Source organism: Protopterus annectens, chromosome 12.part0 (genome assembly GCF_019279795.1).
Source record: "Protopterus annectens isolate FY-2018-M chromosome 12.part0, PAN1.0, whole genome shotgun sequence".
NCBI lineage: Eukaryota > Metazoa > Chordata > Ceratodontiformes > Protopteridae > Protopterus > Protopterus annectens.
The window spans coordinates 651,667,871-651,692,272 of NC_056746.1; the positions used below are offsets into that span (position 1 = coordinate 651,667,871).

At 37.5% G+C, this 24,402-nt stretch overlaps 1 protein-coding gene across 1 annotated transcript in view; it reads right to left on the reverse strand.

The window, feature by feature from the left end:
- Positions 1-24,118, reverse strand: part of LOC122816766 (forkhead box protein J1-B-like) — a 41,220-nt gene extending 17,102 nt beyond the window's left edge. The window contains exons 1-2 of the mRNA XM_044089783.1: positions 23,889-24,118; positions 22,516-23,096 (exon numbers count right to left, since the gene is read on the reverse strand). Of these exons, the coding sequence (XP_043945718.1) occupies positions 22,516-23,046 (531 nt within the window). The 5' untranslated portion in view covers positions 23,047-23,096; positions 23,889-24,118. The remainder of the gene's footprint in view (positions 1-22,515; positions 23,097-23,888) is intronic.
- Between the last annotated feature and the right edge of the window lie 284 nt (positions 24,119-24,402).

The window sequence follows — 24,402 nt, forward strand, 5'->3', positions numbered from 1 at the left end:
GTACTACTGAAAAACTTCTAAAGTTTATTTTTAATTGTTTTAGAATTGCTGATCTTGTGCATTTTTATGGTGCCAAGAGACTACAGGAGTATTTTTTTTTTGCTTTTTTTTTACATATGTAAGCAGTGTTTAGTATTATAGGCATGCTCACTTGCCTGCTGCCTAGTGATCACATAGGTGGATTGCTTGTTTTTCAAGTTTGTTTGTTTCTTTGTTTAGTTACAAAAGAGGCAACGTACACATTTAATTTCAGATGTGCAGTATTTAAAAAAGTCATTAAAATAATCCTGAGTAAGTAATGGGAATCTCAAATAAGCTTTTACATATGTTGTTTACATGATGGTTGATAATTAGGGAAATATTTGAGTGCTTTTTATAGTTACATCATATGCACAAGAAGGATATGCTATTATTTTGTGTCACATTTTAATTTGTCTGTAGTAAGCATGTTTTAGCTGCTTTCTAGTATCATGCTTTACAATACACATTTATTTGGTGTTTGTCTGTCTGTTAGGAATGTCACATGGCTGAGGCAAGCAGCTTCAGCAGGGATGTTGTAGGGTAACCTTGCCATAACACTGAACTACTCCTAACAACCTGTTGTATAATTAAGCAATAACCGATGGCATGGTGTGGTATATTGAAGCTTTACCCATGGTTGGCATGTTTTAATCATGAAGGCGAAGCCCGAGTGATTAAATAAAGCCAACCGTGGGTAAATTTCAATATACCACAACCACGGAGTTGGTTATTGCCATTATACAGTGACATTATTTAAGAAAAAATACTTACTTTTTTTAAATAATGTCTTTGTATAATGGTGCATTACTGTTCCGCTGGTGGTGGTATACTCTTTCCTTGTGTTAATGTACTGTGCATGCGTATGGGACTTGCGTTCCTACACATACGCACTACATCAATGCTTTGAAACGGAAGCAATGGAGAAAAGAAAGTCTCTGTTGCTCCATTTTTGTCTTTTTTTTTTATTTATTAAAAAAAAAAAGGTTTTGGAGACTTTATACCAATGGAAAAAAGTGGGCGACTGGACCTTTTTCCGTATATTGTGGGATTTACAACTGGCATGCTGGCCAATCAGTGTGCAAGTTTTGGAATATTAATGGGGGGGGTCATTGTATAATTTTGCAATAACCCATGAATGGATGTGGGTATCACAGGATTTACCCATGGTTTGCATGATTTGATCATGGGGGTGAAGCCCACGTGACTAAATAAAGCCAGTCATGGATAAATCCTGTGACACCCATATCCATCAGTGGGTTATTGCTATTATACAATGACATTATTTAAGAAAGGAATTGCTTACCTTTCATATATAATGTCTTTGCATAACAGCACTTTTGCCTTTTTCTGTGTTATCTTCCATTTGCTGACATATTGCGCATGCGTATGGGACTTATGTCACCACGCTTGCAGAGTACATCAATACAGAGCAAGGAGAGGCAACAGAGAAAAAAATCTACATTGCAGTTAGTTTCTCTGTCATTCACCAAAAAATTATATCAGAAATTTCATGAAGGACAGCTCAAAAATAGGAGGAAAATTAGGGATGCTTTTTAAAACTGTAGAAAGTTGGAAAGTCTGGTTAGAGTTACTACCATCAATATTAGTGATGGTAACCATTCCTCTTAACTGTCTTAAGTTTTGCAGTACATAACCCGATTCAACTCATATTTTGCTTGTACCCAGTAATTTGGTAAAAAGAGATTTGCAATGCTGTTATCCAGCATGTGAAAATAGAAAGTATGGCTGCCCAATGACACTTCAGCAGCTGTCTGTTGGTATATGCTGAATTAGCAATGGGCACGCTGATTGGACTGTCCAAATTGGCATGCTATTTTTGAATAGTAATGAGCCTTTATTGTATAAAACGAAGGTCCCCTTTTCAGCATTTTTACCACAGATTTCAGCTTGCTTATTCTGGTCATTTTATGACCCTACCTCATGGAGCAGAATGGTTTAAAAGTTCTGAACCTGGCTAAAAAGTGATTTAATAAGGGTGCCTGTTGAAAACTTACTTGTCATCTACAAACTAAAATATCAGCCGAGGACTGTAAATGTGATTCTCAGAGCAGTGATCTTTAGTGTAACAAGGAGGAATATAGACTTTCCCCTACTCCTGGGTACAAAAATGTTGGTGTCAGAACATATAAATATCAGGGGTATGTGGGTAGAGTTCCTATGTCAGGTTGTAGTGGGGGCAAAGTCTCTCTGCAGAGAGATTTTCAGAGTGGAACAGCACATTTTAGAATTCACTGTTTTTTTAGAATTACAGTTTAATTTACTTTTGAAGTATTTGCATTCACCGTATCATCTTTCTTACTTCAGATAGGGAGCTTTCATATACAGTAGGAACTGGTAAACTGCCTTTCAGAAGTACAGAATGTACACTGGCAGGGTCATAGTCTTTCAGCTGAGACTCTAACAATGTCATTTTGAAAGCCTGGTGCTAAAATGTTGAAAAATATTCAGGCTGCGGCCATTATACAGAAGGCCTTTTGAAATACATTCTAGCATTTCTCTAAGTCTGCATTATGACCAAATACAGGAGATATATTGTATTTTCTGCAGTCTAATTTGAGGTGATGGAGTTGATTTTCATCCAGGCAACTTTACATTCAGCAACAGATTACTCCAGTGCATTCTGAAAATTGACTGCAGTATAGTGTTATTAAATGGACAGTAGTATTATCTGCAAACAACAAAGATGCAAGCACTGCACTGAACTGAAATGATTTGTTGTGATTGTGAAATGGTTGGGATGAAAATCAACATTGCAAATTAGAGGTTTTAATTCATTCACAACGACCAGATTATTCTTTTCAGAGAGGAAAAAGCAACTACCTTAAGTGGAGAAGTTTATATTGGGATATTTATAAGTGGGGAAGAGTGGGGATCAGGAGACCGGCAAGTGGTTGGATGGGTCATCATCAGCAGTACTGCAAGTGTTGCACTGGCTGTTTTTATAGGAGAAAAAGCTGAGTTATAGAGCAAAGGTCATGATCATGAACTTTGAGTAGTGATTGACTGTGACAGATACAGACAACAGAAATGATGTTCCTACACAAGGTACCTAGGCTCACCTTACATTATACAGTGAAAATTCAGTAGTCTAGGTGGACCTTTGAGTACAGCTACTAATCTTTGATCTTGAGAGTAATTAGTTGAGACGGTTTGGGTACCTAGAAAGAAAGTCTCCTGAGCATTTCCTGTGGGAGCTATAGCAGATACAGCTCACTGGGAGAATGCCCTGGGGAAGATATAGAGCACACAAGAAGGATTTTTTATCTTATTTCATTTATTTATTTAGTTTAGCATTTGTTTAATAGGATAGTCCATCTGGCTCTGAGAAAGACCCCTATTCAGTGGAGGCCCAGGAGTAAAGCTCCAAAAAAAACATTAAACAATACACTTAGGTTACAAGAAATGTACAAAACAGTTTGATTACAGAAATGTACAACAAAATTCAATAAGTTATTTATACAAGTATAAGATAACAGTTGTGTGTATTAAGAATAGCAGATCGGGTAATATTATGCAATGTATGATTTCTATACATACAGCAGTATAACAGCAGTTGCATGCAAAGGATAAAAGCTGTGAGAGGGGGTAACAATTACTGTGCAAGATTTATGTGATTTTTGTTGTTTTACAGTCAGCTGTTTACAGTTGGGTAATATAATGTAAGAGAACAGAGAATGGTATAGTATAAGGGAAAGTGAAATAAAAAATGTTGCAAAGTAATAGGTGAAACTGATGTAAGCTTGGGTTATGTACAGGATTTAGTTAGAAAATAGAACAGTAAAGTAAAGAAAAAAATATATTTCTAAGCTTACCTGGGATCCCACTAAATGAGCTGGCGACCCTTGCAGGGACAGAGAAATTTTGTCTGCCTTGCTCAGTATGCTGCCACTGTGACCTTCACCAGGGCAAGCGGTTCAGAAAATAGGAAAGGTACATATTGCTGAGCAAGGCAAGTACTGTTTTTGGTACATCTTCACTATTACAGAAAGAGACAGAGAGAGAGAGACTGTGAGAGAGAGAGAGAGAGAGATTCATTTTGTTACAAGAGTTGGACATTGGTGGAATGCGTACAAACCAAAGTTTCACAGTAGGACGATTTATGCTTGGAGGATTGGTACATTGAAGGTGTTATTCGTGAGGGAGGGAGAACATTTTGGGCAACATAAAGATAAAGAAAAATAGTGTGAATTGTTAACAGTGGTAGATGTACCATTATCTAGTACTGGGATTACTGGAAGAATCAACTTTGTAGGACTGAGCACATCTGTTGTGTGTTCAGTGCTGGGGGGAGGACAATATGCCATTTTTCTCCGTTATGAAAATTCAAAGAAATGTAATTTATAGCAAGTTGTTATTATATAAAGAAGTTATCAACTTTCTTAATTAATTAATGCTTTTATGTATGTAGATAAGGGTTGGGAGGGTGGTTTAATGGCTAAGGTGTTTGCCTTACAAACACAAGGTGCGGGGTTTGTGTCTCACAGGGGATAATTGGCTAGGCTTAAATTGGCTCACAAGGGCAATTAGCTTAGTAATAAACTATGAACCTATGAACCTAAGCACTACAGTGACTTAAAATAAAGGAGGAATCAGTTGTGCAGTAAGGTACTGTACCGGGGGAGAGTAACAAGAGCAGGTATTGGGCAACTTTAGTACCACATAAATGCTAGAGAGTACACATGAGAGAACAAAGAAAAGGCTGCACAGAAAAGGAGTTTTTTTGTTAAAAGAGTAACCTACTCTTTAACAGTTACACAGTGTAATACGTTCCATCATTACAAAGACTGTCTGATCTGCTGGGCATTTGTAAGTGTGAATAAGTGGGTGGATGTATTCTAGGTGAAGTGGCATCACCACTGTTATCATTATAGCTATAATATTTAAGAGATTTAGAGATTTATGATATGATATGATATGATATGACATTATATGATATGGAACTTCTAATGGAGGCAGGAGTTATCTAGGGATTTTCTCCTGAAGACCAGGTCTGAGACAGTAGGTGAAGCCCAAGGATCAAATGTTAGGTCAGGAGGGAGTCAATTCTGCACAAGTCCTGATTCTAGCAGTTATTATAACTATTATATTGCATGTCAGAGCTCAATTTATTAAGATTTGCCATATTAGTTCCATAATATTTCAGCATTGGGCATGTCCAACATTGCGGAACTTTTAGCTACTAAGTTTTGGCATGGTCATAGATTCACAAAATTTGAGTAATGAGCATGACCATCTGAGTATGCTATAGTACTTGATTGTTGTGCAAGTGTGAAAACTTACTTGTCATCTTCAGACAAAGTAAAATACCAGTCTTTTACTCTCTGCTTTAGAAAGGATCCAGCAAGGACTGACTGGAAAGACTAAACTATAACATCAAAATAACTGTCTACTTTATTTCAGATCTTGATAATGGAAGCCAAGATACACTCAGGTGCTTCTGTCATGGCTACTGTGACCTATGGCTCACAAAATAATAAGCTAAGCTGCAATCATACTGTGGGTTTTGAATAAGAGTGGACATGTTGTACTGTTTGTTGGTAACAGTGACATTCTGTATGACTTTGTGACAGAAAAGTGAAGCTGAAAGTTATGTGATCAGACAGGAAGACAATGACCCAGAAGTTAAGCAGCTTTAAACTTCCAGGTCATTCACCCCTTCCAACCATCTGACTGGCAGAAAGTGGATCACACAACTGTCAACATGGGATAACAGCATATATTTAACATGGTGGGACAGAAAATGAAATAATATTAAAGCACTATTGTCCTTGACCGAAACATTTGAATGAATGCATGTATGTGTTAACTTATATACTCACACATGTGCGTGTGTGTGTGTGTGTGTGTGTGTGTGTGTATGCATGTGTATGTGTGTGTGTATGTGTGTGTGTGCGTCTGTATGTGTGCATGCGTGCGTGTGTGTGTGTGTGTGTGTGTGTGTGTGTGTGTGTGTGTGTGTGTGTGTGTGTGTGTGTGTGTGTGTGCATCTGTGTGTATGTGTTTCAGAGGTTCAGCATGGCATGATGCAATTCTTCTTTGTAACTCAACAGAACACTGCATACTACCAGGCTGTCACACCTCAGTGAATGTGGATTCTATTTACACAAAACGTCTGCAAAGTTAGACCAAGGAAACTCAATAAGCAGCTTGTATAACAGGACTGGATAATGAAGTAATAAAATCACGAAGGGTAATTTTGAAAGAAGGGACAAAATGTTCTGCACAAAAAAATTGTGCACGAATAAGAAGATACCATGCATAGGTGGAGAAGGTAGATTCAGTTCAGGATGAGAAACATCAAAGAGCATTTATTTCCAAGGCTCCCACAGGCATGGCTTCTCATCCCAGCTCAGGTGTATCTGCAGATAAGAGTGACAGTTTAATTGCATCCTTAGGGGCTTTCTTTTCATTGCTGGTACCTGTGATTATTACTGAATGCTATATTTTTACCTCTTGATGTGCTTTCTGCTTCATCTTAGTTTGCATCCACTCCTAAGGACAACCACCTCTCTTTTTTTTAAATTCCATAATTTCTTATTTACCTATTTATTAATTTTACTGTACCCACTCCTTTTATCCAGACAGGGGTTCTCAATTCAGTTTCTCACTGCGTCATGAGCTGTCTTTTACTTTCTCTGATTTACCATCATTATGACTATTACATTGTACACATAATACAGTACTATATCTCTTTGCTTGAGTTACTTTACTTAAACATGCATTTTCAAACTATGTTATTAATTGGATAAACCTTTTGTGACATGACAGACACATCCAAGGAAATATTCAAAAGAAAATCAAAGATTACAAACTGTGCTAAGGTGTTTACTTATTGTTGTATATTTTTCATAATTTATGTGTAGATGTACATTCTAATTTATTAAGTCAGCTATCTAGCTCAAAACAAAGGCAGCTGTAGAAGTTTCAGTCAACACAAATTGAGAAATGCCTACATTTTTTTCTATAGTCAATAATTCCTGCAAGAGCTTACTAATTTAGGTGGTATGGGTTGAAAACTGAAGAAGGATTAAAGAAAATCCGAGATATCCACAGGGGAATCTTAATGATAAATAATGAAGTGAGAGAGGTACAGGATCATAAGCATGGACAAATACACAGAGGGAAAGCCACAGGTATGTTGTTTCTGTGATGATCATGACTGAAAAAGTAGGATGATCGGAGGTTGTTACCAAATGACAAAATTCTCTAGTTTTATATAAATATATATATATATATATATATATATATATATATATATATATATATACACATACTAGAGAATTTTGTTTTATTTATATAATTAATTTTAATTTTATTTATATATATATATATATATATATATATATATATATATATATAGTATTTTAAGTAAAGGTCTGAGGGAAAGAAAGCTATCATAAAAAAAACACACTTTATAAACTGTCACTGTTCCATTCTAAGTTCATTTATTTCTTAGTGAGGTAAATGCACTGATTTTACTGGACTCTTTGTAAACAGAGTGAAAACCATATAAAATGACACAGGATGTCCTAATAACAACAAGTTGTCAGGAGAAGTACTGATAATGAAGTAGGACACTGCCAACAACAAAAATATCAATACAACACAAGCAGCTGTACCACTAGCAATTATAAAGCAGGTCACATGACAACATCTCACACATCAGCATTTTTAACAAAGATACTTAAGATAATAGTAACTAATAAACTAGCATATGAATATAATTAAGGCAATACAAGAAAAAAATTCTAATGTCACATTAAACTAGCATATAAATATAATTAAGGCAATACAAGAAAAAATATAATGTCACATTTAACAAGTTATACCAACTTCAGAAAGGAGACTGAGGGCGGAGCCTAGATGGCCAACTGAGAGCAGTAAATTTTGAGAGCTCCATAAACTAGTATAATAATATAGGAACATTTTATTATTTTCAAGTTTAAAACGTCAGAAATCTATAGATAAACTGCTAAACTACATAAATATCAATTTTGGTGGAGATATTCAAAAATTTTCCTGTCAAGTAACTTAGAGATATATTGAGTCACTGAATATGAACAACTCAAGGAATTCTCATCCAGATGCTGCTTTGAAAAAAGAACTGCAATTGATGACATCTACCTTACAGGAACTATCTTTGAAGATGGATGGCTATAAAAAAGACTTAGAAACCCTCAGATTAAATTCTCAAAAACAGACTGACACTCTTAAGGAACAATTACAGCAACACCATACAAAAATAACAAATATAGAGACGTCTCTAAATTACACTGAAGGGAAACTCAAAGAGGAAGAATTCCAAAAACAATTTCTGCTTAAACAGAATACATGGCTGCTTAACAAAATAGATGACTTAGAAAACAGGGAAAGGAGAAAGGAGACCAGTATACACACACACACACACACACACACACACACACACACACACACACACACACACACACACACACACACTGTTCATTACAGTGATGCTTGACATTAAATCTTTTTGTAAGAAAAACACTGATGTCTTTTGAATTGGTTTAGTCACTTGATGAGATAAAAATGTCAAAAGGTGCATTATATTCAATTATGGGTCTAATAATAGAGGAATAAATTGGGAATGTAACTTCTCTGGACCTTGAGGATACACAATGAAGGATAATATATGCAAGGCAGCAGAAGGATTTTCTAACTAAAATAGATACATGATGATCAAAATAGAACTTGCTATTAACACAGGCACCCAAATTTCTAATGACTAAGAATGAGATGACTGAAGCTGGATGATTATTTGTCCATGACAACAAAAGCTCCATGACCCATGACAATGTCCAGCACATATGAATGTTTTGCAGTCTCACAATTATAAGCAAACAAACCGTAGCTGTTGGGCAGTAACAGCACATGCCTAGTTGCTACTTTCATTTAATTACTTGTAGCCAGCTCTGATGATGAAGGGAAAAGGAGCCTTGACTGTAACACTGAAGATGCAGAGTTGAACAGTGATCTTACTGAGCAGAGGAGCTACTAGGATGGATTGAATCAATGGTTAATTAAGTTCTAGGTCAAGTCATGGGAGTCTTCTGCTGCACAGCTGACCTTAAGTGGATGCTTGGGAAAACAGCAGCTATAAGTAGGATACTGCAATGTTCATAGGTGCTGGTTATTGTCATGGGTCAGTGGATGTGGGTGGATCAATGAATATGTCACTAGTCTGGGGTACTGAATGAGTGCAATATGAAGACATAGAGAAGGTAACTCCACAGTCAGTAAGATCTACTCGCAAAATTAGAAAAGTGTCTGTCAATTGGGTCATATAGGGAGGCTGAAATTAATGATTGTAGATGATGCAACAATATGATAAAAACAAAATCTATACTAATTTGTCAGTACCTTAAATTAACTGAACCAAAGTTGACCTTTTCTATGACCTGAGCCCAAAGAGTGAAGTTAATGCAATCTATTTGGAAATTTCACAGTAAATAAGCGTGTTTTTTCTGGGGGGTGAAAATGGAGTACATGGAGAAACCCTCCATGTGGAAAAAGGGGGATATGTGAACTCCAGAATGACAATAGCCAGAGATCAGACTGAAATACTGGAACTGGAGCTGTGATGCAGAAACTAATCAATGACCAACTACATTACACATTTCTGACAATATACAGCAATCTACTCTGGAGAAAGCCCCTTATTACCAGAGAATCACAGCCACCCCTTGGAATGATGTGCAATATAGGACAAATCTTTAATTCTGTCAAGATTCTTGAGTACTTGAAAAAATACACTTTCAGCTAGCTTAATTAGCCATATATTTATTTATCTGAATTTCTTTCAGTCTGTTTTTTTATCTCTCTCTCTCTCTCTCTCTCTCTGTATTAAATTTGCTTCTGTTAACCATTGAATTCTGACTGGACAGAAAATGTTTCCAAAGGAAACTCAGGAAGACAAGGTGCACATTAATTAAAGCACAAAAATATAACAGAAACCTGAACTATGACATGTTACAGCAACATGTGAATAAATTAGTTTCATTAAAACATCATCCTCTTTGTGTAATTAATCTTTTAACCCACAAGTCACACTCACTGCATACTAAATCCATCTGTACTCAGCACACCAGCCCCCACAATCTACCTTCCCAGCAATCTACACCCTTACACTACTTAACTGTACATACTGTTAAATCCTCTATGATAGTCATAACAGGGAGGTTAGTAAAGGCAGTGCTGATTATAATACATGAGGGTCAAACAGGTTTTGTGTGGGGAGCAGCTGAGCAGGACAGATGACAATTTAGATACTAATTGCAGCTGCACATTTTTCCAATGTAATAATACAAGGTGCAATACAGTAACCTAAGCAAATATGTTGCTTATATTGGGCTAATGCATGTTACTGATACCACAGTAATATATTAATTTCTCATAATCTTATTAAAGAAACACACATAATTCACTAAATCAAGTTTATTGTACTATAACTTAAAGGATTATGATCAGATCACCAGTCATAACCAGTTTTTTTTTTTATCTGGTTGAGAAATGGATTCTAGGAAATTCACCTTGACAGCAGAAAAAGGCAAAGCTCAGGAAGTGAATCTTGGAATCCATTTCAAGAATGCATAACAAATTGGAACAATGATTGCTGACCAAACCATACGTTTTTGTAATACAGTGTGTTTTAAAAATTCTAGCAGCAGAAAGGGCCTCTACTATTGCTTTCAATGACAGCATGAGCTTTCCTGTCTGTGTTGTTTCCCTTTCTACTTTGCAGAGATTCAATACTTTCTGTAAATCATAGATTAAAATATGATTAAAGAAATGAATCTCTGTAAAAAATGAAAGGGAAGCAAGCTAGCTAAGACAACTAGTAGACTGGTCACTGTTTTAATGATGTACATTGTCATGTCTATAATCCGGTGGAATTTACTGGGCTTTTTTTTTTAATGAGAGGAACAGCAATTCAGTTTTAGCTTGACAAATGTATTTATACATGGCTTGCTGTGTCCTTTGAATTTCATTAAATTTAATGGTTGCTATGCTTTTCATGGGGCACATACTTCATTTGCACAAGTACATGAGATTCCAGTTTCTTTACACTTTGCTGTGTCCCTCTTGTGGTGTGTGACCAGATAATGACAGCTTTCAAGAAGTACTTAACAGGGTTATCTTTTTGTGATTTCTGACTGCAATCAGCACTCTCAGTATTTTGATTTATTCATCTTTAATCATTTTATTAAAGAAAACAATTAAGAATAAAGAAAAGATCAACTGCAGTAGAGCTAGCTGCCTGGCATCGTGAACTTTGGGTTTTGATGATTGTCACTGCTGATGTGTCACATTGACTCAACGTGCAAAATATGGGAATAATTGCTTGTGGATGGCTGGATGGATATACTCTATTAAATGACAATAATTTTGAAGTGCATTGATGTGCTGTACTTTTATACTATGCCTTACTCACACAATGTTAATTATTTCTACAACATCAACAGTATAAGGATACAGTACATCCTACTCAGACAGTATTCCTTAAAGTAATGTGTAAAGAAAGCAAACCATTTACTCTCATAAAAAAATCATAATCAAAGCATACAGAGCTACTCAAAAGTAAAACACACAGCTGTTATACAGCCACAAGATTCTCAGAACCTGTACCATAAGTAATTAAGCATGGCCACAGCACAATGACAGACAACTATGCCACATTTAGACCTACAGACAAGTAACAGCTGCAGCAAGGCAGTACAGCAACATTGGCCTGCTGTAAACAAAACTTCACAGCAAAAACAACAGCAGCACCACTACAATGAACAGCTGCACAAAGGCTGTTTGTTATAGCATGGACAGAGTATGTTACATTACAAACAGCAATGCAACAGACAACTACATATCAGCAGCTTTGTCACATACAGAAGTACCACTAGTAGCAACAGCCCGTGAGACTTATATGCACAGGCTGTGTTAACAAAGCTGTGCCACTACTGACAGTTACGTTATTCCACATACACCAACACTACAGCACACAGTAGGATACAGGCAGCTCTACCACATATCGCAACATAGGTTCATAGTTGTGTTACTAGACTTACAACCACTGGGGCCTTTTTAAGCCTAGCCATACATCCCAAATCTCTGTCAAGTCCTTGAACCCTTGGCAAGTGTAAGCAGGGGCTTGGGAAATGAAACATTTAAAAGCAGGGCCGGGGAGATGAACCATTTACAAGCTAAGCTGCCTGTATCCATTAGAGGCACAGGTGCCAAACCAGGGATGAATTTCCTGTTCTCCATACAATTGTTCAAGTTGCATTTGAATTGGGTTACAGAGGAACTCTGTTTCACATGGATAGGGAGCATATTCCAGACAAGGGGTAGTCTCTGGTATACATACGTGTCTCTCCAGCAGGTCCTGTTTATATCACAGTTGAGGTTTAAGTCTTTAAAACAGGTAATTCTGGTGCTATTTATTTTGTGGATATGCAAGAGGTCCATCAGAGTGCGATCTAGCAATGCCTTGTATGGCAGGCATAGATCCCCCTCAGCAGCCTGTAAGAAACAGAATACAGGGATAAGGCTTTGATGTGGTCTGTAGAAGGCATGTTACTGAAGCCCTGTATTCTTTTCAAAGCCGGATTCAGCACTAGGGGACCTAGGCAGTTGCCTAGGGCCTGCTGGGTGTTGCCACAACATTTAATTTTTAAAATAAACAATTTGCACTTATCTTTACATTTTTCTTTAAGAATGCACTCTCTTTGCATGCATCATACAGCTTTAGTACAATGCACAAGATTTAAACACATACTGAAACTTCTCAGATTGCTTGCTTCCATCCTTTTGGAACAAACCAGAGGAACTGCTACTGCTTCAAACATAACACAGGTTAGACCCAAGAGCTACTACTGCTAGACTAGGAGACACAGTCCAGGGATTGTGTGTAATGCCCTAGTTAGGGATGGCAGGTTAGTTAATTAGCTAGCTCAGCCTCAAACCCTGTACCTTGGCTACAGGAGACAAAATACATAATCCTCTACACCAAATACCAGACTGATGACTTAGGCATTTGTCTTTTATTGGTTCATACATTTTGTTTCTCTGCTTAATGGAAAAACTATTCAAAAATACAGAGGTGGATTTTCAAGTAATGCAAGTTTCAAGGGAAGAGGAAGTTTACTGTTGCTCATGCTAAATCTGCTTTCAATGTGCAACTGTTTTCTTTAGCAAATGCTCATAGGTGTTTGTGCTATGGACATACCTCTCAACCTCTTAGTGCAAGAAATCTGGACAAAGCCCAACAAAATGGGGGGACAAAGGCCCAAAAGTAGGGACATATTTTAAATATTGCTCCTATATACTTAAAAAGCTATTAGAGTTAACAGGAATTGTTTTAACATAGGAATTGTTTTAACATACATTTTCTGAAGGATTTGAAGTCTGAAACTCAACTGTATGTCATTCATATCTCTCATCCTCTTACAGGATGAAATCTGGATAAAGCCATAAATAATGGGGGTCACAAAGGCCAAAAATAGGGACACTTTTTAAATACTGCTGTCATAAAGTTAGAAAGTTGATAGAATAACAGGTTTTGCAATAGCATGTATTTTATGAAGGGTATGAAGTCTAAAACTCAATTGTCTGTCATTATTTTTTGACTTCAGCTCTCAATGATTTTCCATTGAATTCCCAGAAAACCACAACTGTATGAGAAACAGATCAAAAATATGAGGCAAAAATCTGGAAAGTCTGCGAAAATCTGTACAGTTGAGAGGTATGATTGTCATTATTTAATAACTTCAATCCTCAGATCATCTCAGTGATTTGCCGGAAAATCACATATTTTATGAGGAACAGACCAAAAATATAAGCCAAAATCTGGATATTCTGCAAAAATCTAGACAGTTTACAGGTATGGCTATAGAATTCCAAAGTAGTGTTAGTAGCATAACAGGTAGCATGCTTGGCTTCATTGTAGAAGGCTGTAGGTTCTACTCCTCCACCATGTAAATTAACTGTTGATACTGCAATGCACTTTATGGGGGGTGGAGGAGTGTTGCGCTCCTAAGTGTGTCATCCTTTGGCTGAGATGTTAAACTGAGGCCCCATTTGTCTGTTAATGGCAGATGCTTTGAGGTCTTTTACATCCATCTGAGTATTCAAAAAGAATAGAGAGAAGTTCCTCAATGTTCTGGCCAAATTTCCCATAGCAGTATAAATACCATCAAGGGTATCCCCTGAAAAGATGTTACTAACCTAGTGGGACTAACCTGGTCAACAAATAATATTCAAGTTAAAAGTTTTAAATTAAATCGATATCTCTGCCATCCTTTCAAAAGTAAAGAAAATAGTATGCATGCTGACAGTTTTGAGCAGTGTTTATGATAAATGGGGTGAGAAAGGCAAATAATGGGACACCAGAATGGCTGTGGGGGGGGGGGGCTGATCCATTCCCTTGTCTAAGGATTCATTTGACCATGATCCCACTCTTATTTCTTTAGTGAGGAACCTCTCTGAACTTTGCAGTTGTTGAATATGCCTGGTTAGGTATATAACAAATGGGACATTGTACTCAGTGATATGTCTGGTGAATGCCGAATACAGTGGAAGAGTGACCTCCTTGAACAGCAGCACCTCAGCAGACAGCAGACAGCTATAGACAAGCAGCAGTTTGACAGTGTAAGTAGCAACATAAGCCATCTGTAAAAATGGGGATAAGCACAATGATACAGACAGAAAATGACCAAAGTAAATACTAGCTATGCTGCAAGAGAGCTGTGCGTACCTCTCAACTGTCCAGATTTTCCCAGAATGTCCAGATTTTTTGCCTAGTATTTTTGGTCTCTTTCTCTTAAAATTGTGCTATTCTGACAAATCATTGGTAAATCATTGAGGACTGAAGTCAGAAAATAATGGAAGACATTTTATTTTCAGACTTCATATACTTCAGAAAATTCATGCTCATGCAAAAATATGTTATTCTATCAACTTTCTAAGTTTGTAAGGACAATATTTTAAAAGTATCACTATTTTTGGGCCTTTGTCCCTCCATTATTTGTGGTTTTGTCCAGATTTCTTGGTCTAACAGTTTGAGAGGTATGGAGCTGTGTGTGTGTGTGTGTGTGTGTGTGTGTGTGTGTGTGTGTGTGTGTGTGTGTGTGTGTGTGTGAATGTTGTAACATTGTAGCTCATTTAGATACAGGCAGTTAACTGTACTGTGTCACTGGTACAACAAGTAACTATAGTTATAACGGTACTGCAAGCAACTGCACAATGAATATAAGTGCAACAGAATGTGGCAAATGTTTTATCTTTTCTTACGGGTGGTCTTACAAAGTAATCTCCCATACTTTCCAGAAACCCAGTACTGAAGTAACACTGCTTTGTTAGCCAGTACTGCCCATCGCTCATTGTTTCATGTTTATATCATTTAGTCTGGAATTCTAGCACCAATGACGTTTCAGAGTTTCATCAGGAAGGCTGTGATATCTAGAATCATCTCTGCAGAAAATCTGCTTCCTTACCCCCAATTTGTCTTTATTTTTAAATTAGGTCTGCTTGTTCTTGTACACTTCTGATAGATGTTGCCCATTTGGATTATTTTAAGTCCTCTGAAGTACTTCCATATTTCATATTTCTGTTAAGTCCCTCTTCATTTCTTCCAGGATATATGTACTGAGCTGTTTTAGTCTCTGTATATATTTCTTCTCAGGCAAACCTTGTTTCATTTTGTTCCCTTCTTGAAACAGCCTCAGTTTTTTCATTGTGTTTGCACAAGTGGGGTCTTCAGGAAAGAATACCCCACTGCAGGAAGAATAATGCTGCAGTTTTACTGGTAATTTTCTCCTTATGTACTACATCACATTGCATCTGTGTGTCAGAAGGAGGCAGACAGCAAGTTTGTGCAGTTTGTCTTTCAGGTGTCCTTAACATTCTATTTCCCTTTCATTCCTACCTTTGTCTCACCTTTTCTACCTGTCACATGTTGTCTTTAATTCCTCTCTAGATCCCCTCTCCACCATTCATTTTGGTAGTCCATTCCATGGGTCCACAACTTTCTCTGTGATGAAGTACTTTGGTTCATCCTGAGACTAGTTATTGCCTACAGGCTGTTGGCTGTTTATCCACTCTCCTTGTCCAGGATAGCCCCTTCATAAATCCCACATTTAACTTATATACCAGTTTCATACCACTCCCATCTCTTTTGGCCTTTACTGAGAACATTGAAATTCCTTAAGTTTCTGGTCATATCCTTTCCCTTAATTCCAATACACCTTTCTGGTGTCTTTCTTCTGGACTTCTTCCAGCAACCTGATATCCCATTCCTTATGTGGGCTCCAGATCTACAAACTGTATTCAGGGTGTGCCTGTCCAGGCCTTGATAGTATAAAAGCATTAGTTATTTGCTTCTATAATCTAGCACTTTTAGAATACACCCATGCATTATATGTACAGCTGTTACTGCCCTCTTGGTCTACTCCTATCGGTCCACTCTAACTGCAATCAGCACATCCGATTCTTTGCCAGATGTGTTGTCATGTGATCCACTCCATCCACCTGACACTTGACACCAAAGGTGTTGTGTTCTAAATGCAGTAGTTTGCAAATACACAATGACCTCTAAATGCCACCTTTCTGTCCACATGGTATTTCCTTAGCCTTCCACAGACTTTTCTCACATCCTCTACTGCTGAACTTATCTTTGTATCATCATCTAATAAAATGATACCCTTCCTTTCTCTCCTCTATCAAGTATGTCTGAAAAAAGACATTGAAGAGTACTGGGCCCAGGACGGACCATCCGTGGTACTCCACTAGTCATTTACTTTATCCCAAACATTAATTCTATTACTGACACACTCAGTCTTACCCTTCAGTCTTGTGACAATACAGTTCCTCCATCATCCTAGCCCTGATCCACCCAGTTTTCCTATCATACACTTCCATCCCTGCATACTGTCCATACTGAATCATCACAATGACTGCAAAACAATATAAATTATGCAAAGGTCTACCTTTTGTTTTGCTGTTGTTCATATCTTACTTCTTACACTGCAGTCATTTCCGGGGTTTTAATATTCTAGTGCATTATAATTTATATTATGTTTCTACATTCATGGACCCCAAATTAGGCTTGATGCTTGAAACTAGTAAACTGATCCAAAGGCTGAATATAGAAGAGATGGTGACATGCAGCCTCATGAGAACAGATTGATTTAACTTTAATGTTTTAATATTTTATGTATTCAAGCGAAAAAACGACAGACTGAAGAATAAAATTACTTGCTCTGGGACATTTAATAAGTACTGGTCACTGATAGTATATGGACTTGCTTATTTAAAGGGTACATGCTGGTGTTGAAATTATTGCATCATGCCATCACTTCTGCAGTTCTGAAGCAGACATAACTGCCACAGCATTGTTTCTGGTTCTTCATGTCTACGTTGGATGTGATAATTAAACCTCCTTGACCCTTCTAGTTCCCATTCTAATGACCTTTAACTTCAACTACAGTTTTATTTGTATGCACTATCAAAGCAATGACATGCAACTCAAAGTGAAACACACACATAACAATAATGTATGCATGTATAGGAAAATAGTGCAAATAATGTAAGGCAGATATGCATTGTGCACTTTTACCAGAAATACACAACAAGAAAAAGAGCACAAATGCACTACAAATAGATAGATAGCGAGCTAGTTTGACAGATAGATAAATTTATATTCCGAAGGTCTGCAGTAGATGGACTGGACATGCAAATTTAGCCATAGATGTGTACGTTGTGCGTGGTATGAAAGAACAACTTCAGCAGGGCTTGCCACCTGGTGGAGTGAACATTGGCTAAAGTTGATTGTTACTGTTGATGTGACACCCCGATCCTATGTGCAAAAGGGGGTGTGCCTTTATGAATACATATATAAAATTACAGACAAAAAAATGAATGCAGATTGTCACAAAAACTGTTAAATGACAAATGTAATTCATACTACCCGGAAAAACAATCCAGGATAAGTTTCATAGAGCATTTCTTGGCTATGATAAATACATGCAGAATGATAATTAATTACAGTAAACAAATTTCACCAGACGAAATCTCCCACAAATGTAGATGACCTATAGATAGCAAAACCATTGAAACTGCTTTTAATTTTCCCATATTACAAGAATGCATTAACCTTCCACAGTTTTTCTCCCTTTATTTATGCCTTTTCAGATAAGTCACCGCCTTGTTACTACCACATCCGTTTTAGCATATATATATATATATATATATATATATATATATATATATATATATATTTTCAAGATCTTCTCTGACATTTTTCTCACTAGAATGTTATTAATAGGCCCTCATATTATTAAAAGTAAGCTAATTATGTTTATGTCGAAATGGTGCATAACTGAGTTAGCTGAGAATGAATATTAATGGCTCATTGTACTCCTGAAGGTAAAGAAATGTGGCATTTTGGCACTTGTCTAAGGTTTCCCAAACCTTCTTTCATTCACCTCTTCCGTATTCTGGAAGGGAGTAAAACCAGCAATCTTTTAAATTATTAAGTACCTTTTCTCTGACTTGATTGGCATTCATGGCACACAAACAGCATCCATGAAAAAGTTAAATCCGATTCTTGGCATCCATAACAAAAGCAAGATTTGTAACCCCTTATCGGCTGATGCTGTTCCCACTATGGCAATGCTAGGATTCTGTAATCATAAGGAAAGGCTACATTGTTGCTCTAACCACAGATTAGACAGTTTCATTTATTAATTCAAGAACTATAAACTTCTGTTCTCACACTCCACATTCTATATGTGACATCCAGTTCCCATTTCTGCCACTTTCATCCAAAATTCTGACAGAGTTCTCTTTCCAGTTAGTGTTGCCCCTGCTTACCGTCTTCTTTCTCTCATCTAGTGCTTATGGATTTCACATACACTCAACATTTCACAGAATTCAAGCTGTCCATTTTCTATCTTATGAAGTCCAACAGTCATTGTTTTTCCAAGCACACCCACACACACACACACACACACACACACACACACACACACACACACACACCCACACACACACACACACACACACACACACACACACACACACAAAACACTTCTTTTACTCTTTATTTTACAAAATAATTTTAACCCTTTTCCAACAGTTTCTAGCCTCCATCTGCTTAAACTCAGGTAACATTTCAAAACTTCTGGTGAAGTGCCTAGCTCATCTTTGCACTCTGTTGTGCTGGTAATAAAATTATGATTACAGAAGTAATTGATTTTGTTAATTACTCCTTTTAATACTTTAAGGCATCGCCATTTCTCCTAACATTTTCACCTTGGACAGTTACTCTAGTAAATTGCTGTCATCATCACACTGCTCTGATGTTTTCCAGGGTTATATATTTAGACCTATGGTGGAACTTAATCCTTAGTTTCGTTATGCCTTTTCATAACCAGTTGATTCATAAAAGATTTCTTCAAATTTATTAGTACAGATTTGATATCTGTTTGATTTGAGTGCATATGCATGCCCAAAACTGGAACTATCCCCTAGACTAGCTATACAGAGTAGTTGCAATGGCAAACCTTAGTGCTAGCTTTCCTTGGGGGGGGGGGGGGGGGCTACTATTGCTTTTTGGGCCCCTGGATGACCCTGTAATGTATTATTCTAAATATTTTGATACAGTTTTGCTGTGGTGATGAATGAGAGGAACTGAGCAATCAGTAAACAACAGTCTGAGAAGAATAGGAGTCATCAAGTGCCCCTTAGTGGAAAAAGAAATCCCTTCTCCTTGTTACAAATCCTTAGGTTCCATTTCCTATATGCCACCTGGTGGACAATAGGTGGCACTGCATCAAGAACTGTGACACTTTGGACTGCACTCGTGTGTGTGTGTGTGTGTGTGTGTGTGTGTGTGTGTGTGTGTGTGTGTGTGTGTGTGTGTGTGTGTGTTTGTATGTGTATGTGTCTGTGTGAGTGTGTTTGTCTCTGTCTACTTTTTTGCCAAAATCATAAGAAAAACAAAAAGCCAAGCTGTACCTTGCAACATTTAACATAATCTTTGAGACTGTGGGTCTGTCTGCTCTAAACTATTCTCTGCCTTTGAGGATCCAATTTTTTGGTTTATGTCTAAAGCTTGAAATCATGTGCCAGGTACGGCTGACCTTACTCTGAATGTTTTAGCTCATAAGGCTGAAAAATAAAGGGCTATATTCTGTAGATTTAGTGTGATACAAATGTTTTAATACCAAAGCATCAGAAACATGAAATACAAGTTAGAACAGATATACAAGCTGTTCATGAGTATTTAGACTTCCCTGTACCTGGGTATGTGAACTCCTGATGTGTTGCCCAGAGGCTGCAGTAAGTTGAACTATATAATGTATACTGTTCTACTTTTTAAAAAGTAAGTCAGTCTGTGCTGTGTATTACAACTCAGAGTAATGTTCATCACTATTCATTGACTACATATAAGAAAAACTGAGAAAACTCCAGACAATGAAGGCTATAAAATAGCTTCTTTTGAATCATCCACAAAGTGACTAGCCACAACTCAGTTCTGCAACATCTGCTTCAGGAGAGTATTGTTTTTTTGTCATAAAGTTAACAGAATCTAAATTTACTGTGAGACCCACACTTAAGCAGGAGGTCCCTTTCCAGGAATCTGACCTGTGCTGTTTTAATTAATACAACAGTATGCTTCCATATGACATTCCACTGCACTGCCCCTCCAAGGGTTACAAATCTACAGACATGGAGGTACATTTTGTGAATACTCCCTCCTTCTAGCAGGGCTATCTGCACAATCCCAGGTACTGACCGAGCCCCGAGTTTCGCATTCATATTCAGATCTAGGATGTATCCCCTCTCAAGATTACTAGGTTGTATTGTTGGTGATGTGTTACAGCAGCTGCCAGTGTCCTATGTCTGATTTGAAATGAAGATGCACCTATTTTCAAGAGTGGCTCAAAAACACTGGCTGGTTAATTGCCTTGTTTTAAGTCAGGCAGCCATGAAAGCTTATTGGGCATATCAGTGCAGAAGTTTAACATTATGATTAATATACACATACCCTGCAGCAGGCCTGGGTTTGATTCCCACAGCTTCCATTTGTTTACTCTGTGACCCAAAGCAAGTCATTTTTCCATACAGTGCTCTTAGCCTGAAATTGGTGCATGTGGATCATTACTCTACCTTGGCTAAAAACAAAACATATCTGCTACTCATCATAAAGAAGGAGCTGTACATCTGGTCAAAAACAAGATAGGTGAATGGTACTTCGCAATAAAAGCAAAAAATATATATCTTATTACACTCCTGCTTTCCTTCAAGATTCAGTAATGTTGGAGATACTTATTTTCACTGTCTGTAGGAACAGAGCTCCATGTACATAGGTATATGGAGCTTTCTCCACACCAAAAAAGATATTTAACTTTTCAGCCTTGGCATTGTCATTTTAGACTCAGATACCATTTTTTGTCAAGTTTTAACCAGATGTCCTAAATACATGCAATATATGCTTCCTGCACTCTCTTCATATATTTGACTCTACAGACTAATAATAATAATAATATAACAACGTTGCTGGATACAGACTGGGTTTCATCGAGTTATTCTAATGCTGTCACTCCCTCAACTTTCACCAGAATTAGTTTTTAATCACAGGAGGAGATATTCGCAGTACCAAATCTCATGAGTGAAATAACTGTTTAAGTCTCCTGTTGTGTCATTCTTATTTTATTACCAGTAATACATCACAGGACTTGGAGGTTTCTATCTGAGCTGCCCTATTTGTAACTGTCGGTGTTACTAAACTGTATGGACTTAGCCACCTAGATCTGTCAATACCCTCTATTCCAGAAGCATTCAGTTGCCTCTGAACTATAAGGGAGTCAAGACTGCACATGATCTGCGTCACAAAGTGGACTTTATTGTGTAACTACACCATCGCTGTTGTCTTTATGAATTTGTTTTTAGAAAGGCAAAACCCTATATTCTGTCTGTCTGCATTATGTCTACTTATATATACAACAAGCCCTCATCTCTTTCTACAGTGTATGAAAAAGTCTCCATTGAATTTGTTTCTCATTTACAGAAGCACATTGTCCTTGCCACTTTCAATGAAAAGCATATGAATTAATAGAGTGCTTCTATCTTTAAGTAATCAGTCTTTCATCAGTAGAATACATTGCAAGAAGGAGCACATGTGCAATGCCTGGCACAGCCTATGTCTGTTCCTCAGGTTAACAAGACATATTCATTTATTTTTGGTCATCAGTGTCACTCTTTCATAACCAGCAATTACAGCTGGTACTCCTATGAACCCCCCCCCCCCCCCACCCTCACACATGCATAGACTATGCATTCGGCTTTGTTTTGTCATTCTGTTTCACAGTTCTGTGGTACTTTACCTTGCAACCTGAGACCTGTTTTTGATCAAATAACCCCTCTGTAATGGCTCATTAATATTTTAACTCTTGGACTTACCTGCCAGCTGGGATCAGCATGTCTGTAATAACAGAAGTTTTCAGTGATCCAGTTGTAAATGGCTGACAGTGTTATTTTTGTCTTTTTACTTGCTTGCATAGCCATGCATATGAGTGTTGCATACGAGTAGGGAGGCTTCACATGAGGATTAGTTTTGTAGTCAATTTCTTCTGCTGGGCTAGCAGGAGGGCTGTTTGGAGGCTGAAATGGACTTGCTGTAGCCGCAGAAGTTGGCTTTCCCAAACTTGTTGGCATCCCCATAGCTGCTGTATCCCCTGCTGGGGGACTAGCAGGGGCATCTGATCCTTGCAGGTGTTTTGGGTGAGTCTGGTGGAAATGATGGAGTTGGCCAAATGTTACAGGTTTTTCTAAGTTTGCACTAAGGATTGAGAAGTCCTGTAGCCACTGTAAGCTTGTCAGACTATCGTCCAAGTTCACAGCTCCATTAACATTGTCCTTGTCTTCTGGGTGTAACAGCATCCACTTCTCCTTGAACATTGTTGCTATATCGGGTGATGTCAAAACTGGCATTCTTGACAAAGTGAGTCCAGCTGTAAGAATGGGACACCCTTTGTCTACCACTGCAGAAGAAGAAGAGGTGAAAAAAAGAAATTAGACATTCGGCACAGCAATACAAATGATGTAATATTCAATGGTAATTCCAAACTCCCCACAAAGAGCTTCTCCACATATGATATTGGTCCAGTAGCTAGTCCAGCTACGAGTTTAAGATAATTAGTAGCAACACTATACTCATGTCCTCAGTAATAGCAAAACTGACTACAGCTATATAGAGGCTAGAGTCTGGCAAATGTTATTAAGTTCTGTGGATCACTCTCCAGCTCTAAATCAGAGCAAAATAGTTACAGCCCTTAAGAATTTTCCAATGACAAAAGTTTCTAAAATCAAGATATTAAAGTTTGACACGGTGCTTACCATAAAGTGCACTTGCCTAACATCTGTGTCTTCAGTAGTCACAAAGAATCTAGTTGCAAAGAGATGATTTGTCAAGGTGCACCAACTTGTACTTAATTTTTTGGGACCTAAGAAAGTGACTAAAATTGCTCCCTCAAATAATTTAGAGGAAAATTCTGAATGACATAGTGTCTGAAACTATTTCATCTTAACTAATTAATTTACTACCACCGTTTCCGTGCAATCTTTATTACAGCAAAGGGCTGGTACCCTCTGAAACATTCACCAAGAGAAAACAGCATTGCTGTATCAACAAGATATATACCTCTGCAATGTGCTTTCTTTATGACAGTCCTTAATGTGGATCACAAATAAATACTCTTTCTGTCTCCCATTCAGAATAAAATGGTTCTTTCTTCATGCTGTTCATATAATGTGTTCATCAGTTAGATTTTTACCTGTTGCCTGATGTTGTAAGGTGGCTTGCTGAAGTATCCCAAGGGGAAATGCTCCTGAAAAAAAATATAGCTGGAATTACACACTCCTCACAATTAGAAGGATAGAAAATAAGGTCCTTTTTCAGTTTCTTCACTTTCCCATTGTACACTCTTATTTGGATGCTGCAAGGGTTCCTCTTCCAAATATGCATGTGCCAAAAAGGTACGGGTTTCCTTCACTATGCAGCTCAGTGCAGAGTGAGGAGCTGTGGAAAAAAACTGTCACATTACCTTTTGAAGAGTTTGGGGAGGGGAGCGTAATTGCTCTTTAAACAAATCTCTGGCATATGATTGGCTCCTGGTTTCTAGGTTTCCTCTTACACTGCAGCCAGTGATGTCTGGAATGGGAATGAAGACTTCTCACACATAAGGGGGCTGTCCTACAAGTACATGTCTGATAAACCCTGCAATTCTTTGGGATAAAGCAAAAACAGCATTATTGATTAAATGAAATAAAATAAATGTTAATGTTCAG